General features: G+C 34.3%; 1 protein-coding gene and 1 pseudogene across 2 annotated transcripts; one reads left to right on the top strand and one right to left on the bottom strand.

Annotated features, from left to right (window-relative positions):
- Positions 1-3,318: 3,318 nt before the first annotated feature.
- LOC117423669 (monocarboxylate transporter 14-like) lies at positions 3,319-5,942 on the top strand (annotated as a pseudogene).
- An 871-nt stretch (positions 5,943-6,813) lies between these two features.
- On the bottom strand, positions 6,814-15,975 carry LOC117423275 (F-box only protein 36-like). 2 transcript variants are annotated; one of them, XM_034038803.3, is made up of 5 exons: positions 15,584-15,975; positions 12,806-12,914; positions 11,292-11,464; positions 8,248-8,334; positions 6,814-7,553 (listed from the first exon to the last, which is right to left on the bottom strand). In XM_034038803.3, exons 1-5 carry the CDS (start codon positions 15,677-15,679, stop codon positions 7,515-7,517), a joined length of 504 nt encoding a protein of 167 aa, XP_033894694.2. In that variant the 5' UTR covers positions 15,680-15,975; the 3' UTR covers positions 6,814-7,514. The 2 variants fall into 2 exon arrangements, with proteins under 2 accessions (XP_033894694.2, XP_033894693.2); XM_034038802.3 differs by lacking the exon at positions 6,814-7,553 and having other exon boundaries at positions 8,077-8,334.
- Positions 15,976-16,049: the final 74 nt, after the last annotated feature.

Here is a 16,049-nt window from a genome sequence, read left to right as displayed (position 1 = left end):
ACAATTTAATAAAGATATAATAAATGAGTTATCAAGACTCTTTAATATTTTCTATATGTATTGTCTTTGTAGTTAGGTAGTGATATTGTATTGAATGATTGGCTTATTGAAAAGAAAATAGTTCAGTAGCTTGACATTTAATCCCATGACAAACATTTTGGCACATATGGCTGTGGTGATACTTTGTATTTCTTCATGTGCACTTCATGTACTTAACACATCATCAATTGTATATCTTGTGGGTTTATGCTGATCAGTATTAAATGAGATTCATCAGCAACGGTCTGCACTGGGACACATGAAAGGAAATGGCTGCTGTGGTTACTTGACTTGAGTATTTATAACTACCTGTATATAACATATTCTTCTGAATGCAGAAGCAGACCAACCAGTGATATGTTTTATTTATTTATTTGGGATCATCTTTCATGGTGACACTCTAAGTGAAATATAGTATGGAATTCAAGCAGATCCACTTTAGACAAAGGGATAGAGTAATATGTTATAGCGGTGGGCAATGTATCAAACTGTTTAGGAGATAACTTGGGCTTTCTTTCAAATTAATTTATGTATTGCTTACTGAGCATCCTTGAAGGTTGGGACCCCTAAATCAGAAATTTGCCTCAGGCTTTTCTCTTGAGCTTGCCAACAAAATGCTGCATATAAATCAGTTTACACCTGCAAGCTTTTCAAAGCAAGAAGGATCCATTTTACCTCAGACACCAGTGAGTATTACTCACTTCTTCCTGGAATGTGTTACAGGGAGACAAGGGTACTGATTGGAAATCTCTGTAAAAATGCACTCTATACATCCTCTGTTTTGTGTGTGTGGTGGGACTATAAGACACAACAGGGAAAATGCTGTGCTCTTGAATAGAAACTAAAGTCGAATCCTACAGAGGGAGGCAGTGAACCCCGTCTCTCTCTCTCTCTGATGCACAGCATGGCGCAGCGCTCAGCACACAAAGGAACAATAATGTTGAAACTGTATTGATTAGTTTCTGTTCCCTCTTTGACAAGAACCCAAAGCTCTATGAACAGTCTGTCACGTGGTTGCCTAATTAAAGAATGTTTCATGGTTTAGAAATAATCTCCCTAGTTGTGTCTTTTTAATTCATATAATCTTAACAAATAATGTAATATTTGGTGATAAATTCCATCTGCAATGGAAGCACCATAATCCGCCAAAAGTCTTATGAATAACAAAATATATGCCCCCTCCCCCCCTCCCTCCCCAGTACACACACACAAACCTAGGACCTGTGCTCTTGCACTGACATATTTAAACAAATCTTATGTCAATTGAGGGTTGCACTCACATGCAGATTTGTGTTGAGAATATTGCCGAGTAAAATAAGCTTACAAGCTGTTGAAAGATTTGCAGTGAAATGTTGCCCTCTGTCTGCAACTAAGACAAAATGCATTTTTGAAGACTAATATACAGACTAGCATTGGGATTCTTTTGTTATGCAATGTATCTTTGTTTTTGTTTAGTTTTTTTTCCATTTTTTTCCATGTCATAACATCCAGAAATAAATATATATTGCTGCTCATAGATCGATGATTATTAACGATGCCTCTAATGCACATTGCTATCATAGCCTAACAAACAAGGGCAAAAAAGTCCACAGTCAACTCTGAGATACGTATTTGACTATGGATCCATTCCACTGACTGTTCAAGGAGCTACCTTGGGTATCAACAATTGAGGTGGGTCATCTATCAGGAGTTTACCCTATAGAAGTTGAACAGTCTTTATTTTATTTTATTTCAAATGGGAAAATCTGAAAAAGTTCATGAAATATGTTTTAATTATATAGCCTGTTTGATTTGCTGAGTCCTTATTTCCTGAGAGCATTTGACTTACTATAAATATAATTTGAAATCTAATGACATTTTGCTTGGAGCCTTTGCTGACCCAGATTGGTGTCAGCGGAACACAATATTTTGTTTGGTTGATTCTGTGGATTAACAGTAGAGGGTGCAATTATATAATTTAATGGATGGAGAGTATATTAAGGTAACACTGCACCACAATGTACTGTATTGTATTCATTTTCTGATATGATGCTCTCTATGCTGCAATTGCCAACACAAAATATATTATTTGCAATATTAGTACAGCATTAGTACAGCACTGCAAAAATAAATAAAATTCTGTACAACTACTACTGTACAAGATACTACTACTACTACTACTACTAAATAATAATAATAATAATAATAATAATAATAATAATAATAATAATAATAATCCATTCAAGTAAATAATTTTTGTTATAGCACAGTTTATCTATCCTGCAATTTAGTAGAACTGTTTCATGTATCTGTTTTGATGACAGCACAAGTCTAGCAGTTTAAAGTTTGGAAATAAAATTGATTGGCAGGTGCTTTTACAAACTACATATTACTTAGAAAATGTTGGTGACTCAATGGCCTTTCCAGAGATCAGATTTTGCTACAGATTTCAACCTACAACTTCTCTGACTGATTATATGCTGGCTGCCCATGGTGGCCCTAAACTCTGTTAACAGCGATATGGCAGGTGTTTGTTTGTCTTTATTTATTTATTTATTTATTTATTTATTTATATTTACTACCCCCTGTATATAATTGGATCCACATTGTCTTATTAATAATTAAGAGGAAACTTAATGTAATTCATACTTAGAAAAACAGGTGATGTTGAAACAGTCATCAGCTCATGTGATGTCACTTGCAAAAGATTGACCTCAAACATTATTTTCTTCCTTAAACTATTGTACAGCAGAACGTGTAAATGACCAAATATGAAAAGCTAAGGCTTTAAGAATGGAAGAAGTCTGTGTGCATGAAGCTCAACCAAGTTTAAAAAAGGTCTGACTTCTGGTGAGTGTGCTGAAGGGCAAACCATAACATCATCACCTGTCGCACAATGAATATGCATTTGGAACACTGTAGCTTTAAATGCCAGCCTCTACGATTTTAAAGAATAAGTTTCATACACAGGTACAGTGTTAGGTACAGTACCTCATGAAGTCATCAGAAATCAGCATCGCTGAGGTATGACAACAGCCACCCCCACTCAATTGAATGCATCATAATAAACCAGATGTATTTTTTTAAAAGATTTAGGAACGGGTTTTGCAGAGGAGCAGGTCAATTCTTATTTCAGATTTCTTTCACAGGGTCTACTAATATTTACATTATTAAAACAAGCTTTAAAATGACTAAGACCTGATATATCAATATACAAGACAAACTGTAAAAAAGAACATATTGTAAACACATTTTCTACAAAGTGAACTCTTTCATTTAATGAATACATTTTCTTTCACTATGACAGGACCCATTATTGGCCTATTTGTAGGCACGTGATTGCCGTAAGACTACAATAATTAGAGGACTTTTGACAGCCTTGGGTTGGGTGATAAGCGCATACGCTACAAATGTGTACTATCTTTTTATATCGTTCGGCCTGACTGCTGGTGAGTTTTTGTTTTCCAACAATTTTTTAAAATCACTGTATTTTTGGTATGAAAATAGAACATATCATTGGGTTATGGATTAATTGTATATTACCTGAAAAGTAAATTGTAATGAAATCTGGAACTTCGTTTCTTGTTTCTTCAGTAGCTACAAACAGTACCCCCACAAGACATTTGTAACAGCAATGGTCATATATTTGGAATAAAAAGTGCACAGTGGTCTTAACACAATAGCTAACTGGTGGTATTGTACCATGGTAGTACAATTAATAATACAATTATTATAGGATTGGTAGGTCGACATTTTAAAATGTTACCTCTGTGTGGTACCATTTTAAATATCATTGTATGCTCTTTTACGACCATTACACCAGATCCATTTGCATTGCCATTGAAGATTTTTTTGCAAGAGCCACAAAAGAAGTCACTAAAATATAATTTGGCTGTGCATGTCTAGGACACATAGAAAGAAGCCTACATTAAAAAACACACACACACACACACACACACACACACAAACATCTTGGTATCCATGAACAGATAATCATCTCCTCTTCAGAACTATCTATTCAAAACTATTTCATGAGCAATCTGTCTTACATTGTCCCACCCAGTTGCATATTAAAATGGTATTTGAAGATGGGATTATTATCCCTTCAGGGATACTAAGAATTCATGGGGTCTGAGTAGGGATAAAGGGCATCAAATGCACAAATGCTTTTTGTTTATAAAATATTTTGGATGCAACATTCCTTATTTAGTTTTCATTTTATTTCAACACAATTTTGTACCTATCAGGTATAGGCAGTGGGATGGCGTACCTGCCTGCAATTGTCATGGTTGGACAGTACTTTAAGAAACGCAGAGCACTGGCACAAGGACTGAGCACCACAGGAACTGGATTTGGAACCTTTATCATGACTCTTCTATTGAAATACCTGTGCACAGAGTATGGCTGGAGGAATGCCATGCTTATACATGGAGCTGTAAACCTCAATCTGTGTGTCTGTGGGGCACTAATGAGACCACCACCATCTTCTTCCAGTGTGCAAATTGAAAATCAGAGTCAACCAGAACGTGCTGAAACCCTCCAGAAAGAAATTCCTAATAGTGATTGAGTGGCTCATGCCATTGACATAGATGGGATAGAAGAACATGAGACCAGCAAAGAAGAGGAAACAAAGAGCTTGTCGCTTGAAGAAGTCAGTGAACTTCAGGAAGCAGAAAATAAAGACAGAGATAAAAGAGAAGTCATCTTTAAAAAAAGGTACCCACTCTGTATACTAAAGACATTAAGCCAGCTGGCTAACATCCTAAAAAAGAGCTTTTGGAAGTGGTATTCCAGTTACTTTGGGACTGCAGCTCTCTTCTCAAATAAGGTGTTTATATGTTTTGTTTTCTGGGCACTTTGTGCATATTGTAGCTTTGTTATTCCTTTCATACACCTGCCTGAGATTGTAAAACTGTATGGTTTCAAGGAAAAAGACAACATGGTTCCCTTGACCTCAATCATAGCAGTACTTCATATTTTTGGGAAGATATTTTTGGGTTTGATCAGTGATCTACCTTTTATCAATGCTTGGAATGTGTTTCTCGTTGCAAACTTGATAATGTGTATTTGTGTATTCATTCTGCCCCTGATGCACACTTTCACAGGAATGGCCATTGTGTGTGCAATAATAGGATTCTCAAGTGGTTGTTTTTCAGTGATGCCGGTTGTGACTGAAGACTTAGTAGGCCTAAATAATCTTGCAAATGCCTATGGCATCATTATCAGTGCAAATGGAATATCAGCTTTGTTGGGACTGCCATTTGCAGGTAACTATCTATTTTCATACTTTTTTGCACTGAAAGGAATTTAGGTACTTTAGTGTACAGTGATACTTAGCATGTCCAGTAGGGCCCTTCTTCAAAAAAACAAAAGAAAACCCCAAAGACCATTTAAAATGGCAGTACCATATCCTCACAATACCCTCATATATGTTACAGTACCCTCCAACATATTACAAGCCTAATTTATGTTCGTATGCAATGTATCAAACTACCTGATTACAATATCAAGTTAAAATCTATGCTAACTTTATTTCCTGCTGGGGGACAGAAACACAAATGTAACATTCTCCAGGGCATCAGGCTATTGAATACTACACAATATCCAAACATAATTCTTCAACCTACAGAAACATCATTGAAACAAAATATTTTGTATTTATTTTGCAATTGCAAATTTGTAGAAATATTATTTATTTTACTTTCTAAAAAATGTATATTTTACTTTTTCTTTTTGTTTTGCAGGTTGGATCTATGATGCTACCGGCAAGTATGATTACTCTTTCTACTTCTGTGGTTTAAGCTATGTAATTGGAATAGGTTTCTTGCTGTTAAAGCCTTGTCTTCAAAAACAGAATGATACTGAAAATAAAAGCAAACAGGCTACTGAGGCTTTACATGTTCATCATGACGAATGATTCGGGTTTGTCTTTGCTCTCACCTAGCGTCATATTAAATAGAACACTTACTATCCAAGCACGATGTAACAATTATTATTATTATTATTTATTTATTAGCAGACGCCCTTATCCAGGGCGACTTACAATTGTTACAAGATATCACATTATACATTATTTCACATTATACAGATATCACATTATTTTACATACAATTACCCATTTTTACAGTTGGGTTTTTACTGGAGCAATCTAGGTAAAGTACCTTGCTCAAGGGTACAACAGCAGTGTCCCCCACTGGGGATTGAACCCACAACCCTCCGGTCAAGAGTCCAGAGCCCTAACCACTACTCCACACTGCTGCCCTAACAATACAGTGAGAATGTCTTGCACCCTATTCAGGAGTATCTTTAAAGCACTTTTATCCTCTGAATCATCTGAGTCAAGTTCAAATTTAGGTCAAACTTTAGAAACAGATGATATACCTGCAGCCACTACAGTATATACCGGTACTATTTAATAAAAGACTTGTTCTATAAACAAAAATGAGACAACCTTGGAAAGATGCCTTTATATTTTGATGCAAATGTTGCTGCTAAATGACAGATGGTGCTATCTAGGCTCAGTCCCATAAACAGTAGGACAGTAGCACTGTCAACAGGTTTCCTGACCACTTAGAAGGCACACCAGTGGTTTTATCTTGTTAAAATGTAACCACATCGTTATAGTTAAATAGAAGTGTGCTGCGGATAGATGAACCCAGCTGAATTATGTATTATTATTTCAACTGGCTGAAAATAATTGTGCTTAGTTGTGAAATATGTGTTTTGTTTTTTTTTTACTATCTGGTGTGCACTTATACCCTTAAAGAGTGAATTTATTGTATTACTGACTGTAATGAAGAACAATGATATATGAAATTAGCATCAATATTATGTTTTCATCATTTTTTTATGGTAAGCATTGTGACTTTTGGTCATTTGTAGTAATGGTGTTTTTTCTAACAAATGAATGTTTCTGTACATTTTATTCATGATTTTTTTATGTTCAGAATGATTATTGAAAATATGTTTTTAATAAGAATGTACTGTTTAGTTTTATGAAACAAAAACAGCTGTCTCTTTGTAACTGAGTTCATACGATGCTGAAGAATTTTTATAACACACTGTAAAGGCACAATAATTGTATGTGGCACAATTAAAATAAAATCAAACAATTATAATAAGTTCCAGGAGTACTAGATCTCATTTCAAATACATTTGTAACTATTAAACAGTCAATAGTTCAAAGTCTAGAAATATTAAAATAAACCTAATAAATTCAATGAGAGGTTTTGATTATAAGTCTATCTCAATGTTTTCACTAAAGAATTTAAACAAAAATACAATGTTTGTACAATTAGGAAGTTCCTTCCATTTAATTGGAATCATGTGTTACACTAAAATACAATGTATGCTGTCTATTTACAACATGTTTCTATAGTGTTTATGTTCACAATACTTTAGTTCAGCCAACTTTACCTACAGTCCAGTCTGTTTATAAGGTTGTTGTAACTTGCCACTTTGTCATTCTCTCACCCCAAACAGACAGCCCCCTGCTCCTAGGCTATATAATCTGTGTAATCTTGAAGATCTGTTAACTAGGGAAAAAGGAAACATAAATGAACTGGGGATTGTCTTTTTCCCCAAATTGTATTTTTATTTTACTGATAACACAGGAAACACCATATTAAGAAAAGACTTGCTAGATAATGTTTTGTATATTTGTAAACAGTGATAGACGCAGACAAATAAACACATATTTTCTTTTCAACCAAGTATTGCATGATGCGGTTGTGAAATTGTGTGAAAATGATAAACATTTACAAATAACTGCAGTTTGGTTTATAAAAATGCACTGAAGTGTTTATTAACATTAAATAATGAGAGATAATATATATAATAATAAAGAAGGAAAGGAAACTTTTCACAGTGCAAAATCTGACCGTGAAAAACAAAAATGTATGCAAACTATTCAAATGTCATGGACTGTGGCAGAAATTATTAATTACGTGAAATGTGTGTTGCAAATCCAAAAGACAATTGGATAACCTTCTTTAATAGGCTGCACAATAAGATACAGGAACAGTATCTTATTTAAGGAAGGCACTACTGCACAATATGTTGTGTAACCATATGGCTTTTTAGCACCAGAAACTTTTATTAGTGCAAGTGTCAGCACAAACAATTCCATCATTCAGTTTACACTATAAGGTTTTCAGATGTCTGCCTTCTTCGTCTGATCTGCATCTGGAGATGCAGCTTATTCGTGAAAAAAATCTGCTTCCAGCCCACCTCTTTGGACAAGGCTCTCATCTCTGGGGTGATGGTGTCACAAGAGTTCTCCACAATGCGTTCCCACAGTGCATCAGAGCTACACAGCTACACAGCGATGGTAAAAAAAACAAAACACACTTTAGCAATGGCACATCCAAAAACAAACAAACTGTTATTATTTTAGAATTTTTTGAATTTATTTTAACAGTAATAAATGTGTTGTAGTAAACCTTTACTTTAAAGTAAGTTTACAAATGAGAGTATTTATTTATACCTACCGGGAAAGAACACACTGAGATACACCATTTTATTTCAATAGCAACAAAAGTAAAAACACAAAAAGTTCAAAGATAAATCAATACAGTAAAGCCAGCACAATAAATAATACAATACACAAAACTATCATGATACCAGACACTAAACCCAAGTGCACAAATATAGCTTTATAATCAAACCAAATCGACCATTAAAGAAAACAAATTAAAAAACAACATCAAATGGTCTATAGATAAATATAATTTTTAATGGAGTAATTACTTGTGCATTTTTAAAGTGTCAAGGTCAACTTAATGCTCTGGCAGTACTGCACACCCCACAATGGATCACTGTAAGCAAGGGTTGATGGAGTTTTTACCCTGAGGACATAAGACTAAAGAGGGAACCTGCAGCAACACAACTGATACAGAACCCATATGTGAACTTCTAGTTATTATTATCACTGTTTTATCAAAAGCTGGTATGAATATCCCTGAACAAACAGAACAAGGAAAGAGACAGCACCTAAAATAATACAAACAAATATCTTCTATTTATGGACAAGCAAGAATATTTCCAAAACCAGGAATTACCAGCAGTATTGCATACAACTAAACTGTAATCCCTCTGTGACAGGCTACTGCTCAATTGTTCTCGAATCTTACCTGCTACAGTTAATATGTCTTTTACTGAATTCAATGTCCCATTTCAGTTTCCACTGCATCCAAAACATTATTTTTAATCGTTGGGTTGTCTTGTCTAAAGGTCGCTATTTAACTTGTTACTGGAATAAAACTTGATATACAGAGTTGAGCAATTTAGGTACAGAGCATTGGCTAACTTTACAACTAAAGTTTATTGTGGAAACTAATGATTAACTATAGCCTAAATATATAACAACATCAAGAAGGATCAAGTTACTATTGGTGGACAACTGAAATATGCCACCCCTGACTGTTTTCTTTAGAAGAGGTGGTGTTCTGGACTATCAACATTATTGTAGGGGGCAAGACAGAGACAGGTAGCTTCTGACAAACTCCCCTTAAATACAGTATCTGAAGCTTATGAAACAACTAAAACATTTCTGGTCTTTGCCACATTAAGTATTTCAATATTTAGTTATACATGTCAGGGCTGACCTTACATAACCTACAGTAAAGAGGAAAACAGATACCAAGTCTCCTGTCTGCAGAAATACCCATGTCACCAACTCCGTTGTCACACAAGTTTTCAAAACGCCTGACATTATGCAATGTAAACCTAAACCTCACCTCACCCTTTCAAATCACGCAGAGAAGATAAATAAATTATATATAAATATATAGACAGTGTATTATGAAATGAGTTTCAAAATGCTACTGTATGCATGCAGACTGGATAAAATAAACAAAATAACTTTAATAGCTGTTAGACACTGTTAGCCAGTAGGCTCAAAATCAATTATATATCAGAAGCTGAAAATGTGTTTAATGGTTTTGTATTTTATTTTACATTATCAGTTGCACAGGATAATTCTCATGTCCGACTGCTTTCATTCCACGGCCAACATCATTTAGCTGGGTAGGGAATATTACAGTAGCAAATACTGAATATAAAATTATTTTACAGAACCTATGTACATTAATGTATTTTATAGTGTACACTACACTGGTATCACTGCCTAGTAGTTATTTTACCCTGTCAAAAAATATGCAAAAACTTACAAGCTGGTTTTTCAAAGAATTTTGCAAAAGTTGCACATAAAATAATTTTACATAAAAACAAAATGATAGCAACTGAAACTGTTTTTTTTTTAAAAAAAAACAAAACATTTGCTTCAAAAGAATATTAGTCACATTGCAAAACCAGAGATTTGAAACCAGCTGTTAATTAAATTAATTCTTACCGTTTTTGGAACATTAAAAAGGAACAAATTCCTTTTTATCATTTGAACCAGATTTCATGTACAGTGAAGAGAAAAATCTGAGGATAGAGAGCTTCCTCTACTGTAATGTTTATTTTGTATTTTGAAATCAAGTTCAATATCTGCTGGAACAAGATATTAGGCAAACCAAAAGTTGGTTTGAATCAGAAAGTCAGCGTATATCGACAATTCATGTTCCATGCTTATGGTATTGTGTATTTATAATTTTACAAACCTATATATATATATATATATATATATATATATATATATATATATATATATATATATATATATATATCTATCTATCTATCTATCTATATATATATATATATATATATATATATATATATATATATATATATATATATATATATATATATATATATATTTATATTGTAACACAGCAGGGAGGGGGTTAATCCTCCCTGCAGGAAAAACATGTGCGAATGCACATGGGTTTAATGTAGTTGTTTTGTTTAATGGTTCAATTAGATTTTGTTAATTGTTTTATTATTAATTATCTCCTGCACCTGGTGATCATTGTAAATTAGAGCCAGGTGCAGGGTATAAAAGGAAAGCAGCCAGTCTGTTCGGGGCTGCTGAAGAGTAAAGAGCCCGGTTGGGAGTGTGCAACTGTAAGAGGAAAAAGGTAGTGTTAAAAAACCCTGTGTGTTTTTGTTTGGTTAATGTGTTTTGTTTTATTACAGGTCAACGGCTTAGCCGTCCTGTTTATAGTTTAGGTTCCTGTGTTGTGTTTCAGTTATTGCTCAAAAAGCTTATTTTGTTTATTTTGGTTTTTGTTGTTTATTAAAAATTTTCAAACCATCCATTTCTGTGTCTGGGTCAGTATATATATATATTTTAAACATTTACATTTATCAATATTTGGTTTTGTGCCTACCTTTTCAAACTTCCGTGAGGTTTGAGAAAGTTGAGCCACATCTTCCAAGTCCAAATACAAAATCACATAGAGCAGCAAGGCATTAGGAAGATGCTCCAAGTAGTCAAAATTACTCCGACACAGATTGAGTGTGTAGCTAACGATACTGTCACAAAGCACTGTGGCAATCTGTGCTGAAATACAAGTCAGCAATTTCTTAATTAAGATGCATGCTACAAAGCATTCATGTTACATTATTTTAATTGAAAACCCAAAATGTATTTCTCCTTCTATAGCATGATAATATCCAAAACTGTATTTTTCTTTAGCATTATAAAATAATGTTCAGCATTTCTATAGCATTTTCCACAGAAGTATCCACCAGATATTGTAACAGCACTGATTTATTTTTACATTTAAAGATGATCTTCTATATATCATGCTATCTAATGGATCTGTGAACAACACAGCAGAATTACAAACAAAACTACAAAACTGTATTTTGGCATGGGTTGGAAAAATCAGGGGGTTAAGTCATTAAGATTCTGTCATCGATCATTCTTTGAAAAGCTGCATTGAAGGCAGCTATAGCGGATGCTGGCATGCTTCAAACCCCTTTAGGATAAGGGTCAGCCTGTTTTGTCTGCTCAAGCGCACCAGATATCTGGCCTGTAGGGGATGCTGTAGCATGGTAAACTGAAACAGTTTTCAGCTATTTACCTCCCCTACCCACGGGAGTGCCAGTACACCAGCCAAGACAGGCAACCTAGCACACAATGTGGTGGTATCTTTACCATAAAGAACTAAAGGTGGCAATCAATGATCACCATCATTGGTACCTTTGGCACTATTATTTGGGTCCAACTCCTGTTTTCATTTACTGTATGCATAGGCACCTTTCCAAAAACCTTTTGACAATTACAGTACCTGTTATTTTGTATGCAAGGGATACTAGTCTCATGCACATAAGAAGAAAGCAGAGTGGGGGGTTCTGGTAGTTGAGCATTTGATGAAGAACAGTGATACTGATTATATGTTATACACACTATTACATAGAGTACATTTAGTATTAATACAAATACAGTACCAACATTGGGTGTTTTATAGCTATGGATGAAAGGGTTAAAACATTGAACTAATATTTGTTTGGAATGATTGAAGTGTAGAACCTGTAGAATATACAGATCACAGATAAGAGTTGGTTGGTAAGAACAGTTGACCATGGAAAAGAGGGTTGTATGGTTGGCATCTTTGGACTGATTTTCCATGTATTTCTATGGAGTGGGCAATTTGCCTGTAATTTTCCTACAGTGTAAAATATTGGCCCTTGTGTCATAGGAGACGCTGTAATGGCCTGTCGTTAAGTGCTAAATGTGATCAGACATACAAAATACAATATTCTCCCCCATGGTCTGTTGCCAACCTATATGATTCTACAGTGCATACCTTTTCTCTGGGGGATATGTATGCTGATTAGGTGAATTTAAAACTACCAGATACAACAATATTGTTAACTTTGAAAAAAATATTCTCACCCTGAAGAGAGTAATCATCTAAATACTCTTTATGCGTTTCTCTAAGTTCCCCTGGGTTTGTAGTGCGAAATTCACTTCGGAGAGAGATTTTCCAAAACCTCCAGATCACCTGCGGTTAGAGAAAATGTAGACATAATTAGAAACCGGAAGCTAAAGGGCAAAGGTACACACAATGAAGGAGGGAGAATGCAGCACCTGGTACAACAGAGGCAAAGATTTATTGATAATTATGGTTCTAAAAAATGTTGAGTCCCTGTCATTAACTTGTATTATACTTATTCATTCACAGGGATTACATAAGGAGAGGAGAGAGTGACCTGTCGTCAGCATTTCCTCCTGTTCTGGTTGCCATAGACACATTTCATCCCGCTTTTTAGTGGCTGTCAGATGTTATTACAACAAAAAGGGATTAGAAAATGAACAAAGGCTGTTTACTGCTAAGTGCTGGTCCTCTTTAGATGTAACCCTGTGAGCAAAGACACTGCCTCTCTTCCACTCAGCCCTACTGATGACACCATTTTACAACACTAAACATATATGCCCAAACAATGAAGCACATTTGTATATTTTATAACCACATCTTTATAGTTCAAACAACACTTAAAAACAAAAAAACACACACATATAACAGAAACAATTTGTATGCACTTATTTGCTGCATATAGATATATGCTAAATATAGATATGCAACAATCATTATCTACTAGCCTAATATGGACTTCTACTAATGTAACAATGCAAAATGTAGAAACAAATTTAGTTTGACTTTATATTTGTCTTATAATTTAAACACAGTTGGGTCTATGCAATGGATCTATACAGTAGAGGATCCAAATACTGTCACTGAGATCATTAAAATGTCAGAACCATTTATGAAAATCAAACATCTTTTACAGTAGAGCATGTACGTCTATCAGTGGATTTCTGTCTGGAAAATATGTAAAATGCCAGCAAGGATCCAATTCAGTGTTTTAAAGGATGGTAGTATTTACTGTAGATCCTCCAACAGTAGATCAGTTGCATAGACCCATATGTTCTGTATGTCTGCATATTAGTATATGTTTTATCAAAGAAAGTTATTGTGTACTACAGTACCTCGTTAAATTAAACATGAAAGCATAAGCATCCTCAGTACACTACCTTAGTGTTATTTAATTAGCATTAGCAGCTTATATATAAACTATATTTGCAACGTACTATCTTACAGGCATACTTCTTTTCTTAACAGTTGTTTTTTTTTTTGTTTGTTTTTGGTTAATTTTTGTTGTATCTGTTTCCTAATTACAGTCCATGTTTGATTTTGGTCAGGATCTTTATATTTTCTTTTCTTTCAAGCTATATTCGTACTATTACAAAATTGGGCGTGATGGTGGGTGCCCTATGCACCGAACAAATGTTTTACAAAATGAATACATTTAGAATTACAGACCACCCAAGTGACCTGGATTTCGAGGGTGAGACCCACCAATTGATATTAAAACCTGCAGACCTACGACAGTCATTGTACAACCGGCAAAATAAAATGTATTTGTAAGGTTTGATTTAAGGTCAATCTTAGCAGGTTCCCAACTAGAGTCCAAATAAGCGTATGAATGTAGAAACTGAATTTAACGGTTTGGATGATGTAAAAATCTAACATTTCTCATGATCAACATATGATTGGATGTACACTCCATTCATTGCTGGGTTTTTAATTTATGTAATTTGAATGATTTAAATCAAATTAATCAACCCCCCTGCCCCTGCCCCTGCCCCTGCCCCTGCCCCTGCCCCTGCCCATCCACAGAAAATAGTAAAGCATTCCAGTTGATGAAGCTTGGGACCTATGAATTAGGTTTCACAAAACAGGAAGTCATCAACCAGTTTTAACATTGAGAATGGTAACTCTTAATAAATTAACTGGCAGATTTGGCAATTACAAAAAAACAAACAAACAGGCATTTGAAGCATTCAGTTGGCAATTGTGTGATTTATTTATTTACTTTTTTATATATTTATTTTTATGTGGTAAATATAATTACTTATTACATTGAGGGAGACACTTGAGTAGCCTATTTGTATATTGTCTTTGTGTTCGGTATTTGTTTTACCGTCTAAAATAATTTCAAAATAAATAATGTCAACATAATTTTCCTGCAATATATTCGGACAGCTCTTTTTGCAAATCATGTCTGTACTAATCTTAATAACATGCATTGCACTGCCAACAATTTGACATAGAGAATTACTGAATTTGATCTTAGATAAAAGTAAGAACAGTATGTGGCCTCACACAATATGAAGTTAGCACACGAGGATGTAGAGTTAACTTATGTTAGTCCATACAGTATAAGAACTTCAGAATCCAGTGTTTACAATCGTCACCTTAATAATATTATATTAGGCTACATATTTCGACTACATTTCAAAAACTCCGGGTCAAAAATAGATTAGCAGTCGTTTAAAAAAAAAAAAAAAAAAGGACTCTGGTCATGCTATTAATATTACACTAGCTTTGTTTTTAGTTTTTTTTTATTTTTTTATTACGTCATATCAAATATTGTTCTTTCTCTTTTGAGCCTCCCTATCTTCCACTTGCATGATTGTAGTTGTTTCTGTTTATGTCCTGATATCATCATTAGTTAACAATATGTTTTTACTGTTTATATTATGTATTATATTATTTCAAAGCTTCACTTACTACCCTTCGACACTAGCCTTCTTTTACTACTAGAACATGCTTGCCAGGGTAGAGTAACACGTGTTCAAGTAAAACTTTATACGGTATCTAGCACTTACTTCTTTCTTTGTTACAACAAGCTGGTAAAAATCTTTACTCGGTGCAGGTGCTTGGCCATTACTCTCAAGCACGGTTTCTCCTATCAAAGAAGCCATTTTTGGACGCTATATTGTTACCATGACTACTGTTGGGCAACGGACTACACGGTTAGGAATATAAATATTTTAAAAAAAATGCTAGCATTTCTAAAAAAATATTTAACGTTACAGCTATGACTTAATGGTTGGGATTAAGAAAATAATTGTCAGAGGAAAATACATTTAAAAAAAAACAAATATACGGAAAAACAGTTGTTAAGATTAAAGGGTCATGACCCAGCGGAGCGATATCCTGCAAACAACTAAACATGGTATACACATAATGGAAATAAGCAGCAGTAAATACATACAAACACAAGGTAAACCATTTGTGTGCACAATTTAAAGTCATGTTCTAACGTTTATAATATGTTATTATAATAAAATC

Source organism: Acipenser ruthenus, chromosome 17, assembly GCF_902713425.1.
Source record: "Acipenser ruthenus chromosome 17, fAciRut3.2 maternal haplotype, whole genome shotgun sequence".
In the NCBI taxonomy this organism is placed as follows: Eukaryota; Metazoa; Chordata; class Actinopteri; order Acipenseriformes; family Acipenseridae; genus Acipenser; species Acipenser ruthenus.
Note: the sequence above shows the minus strand (reverse complement) of the source record. Positions and strands in the feature narration are given on the sequence as shown.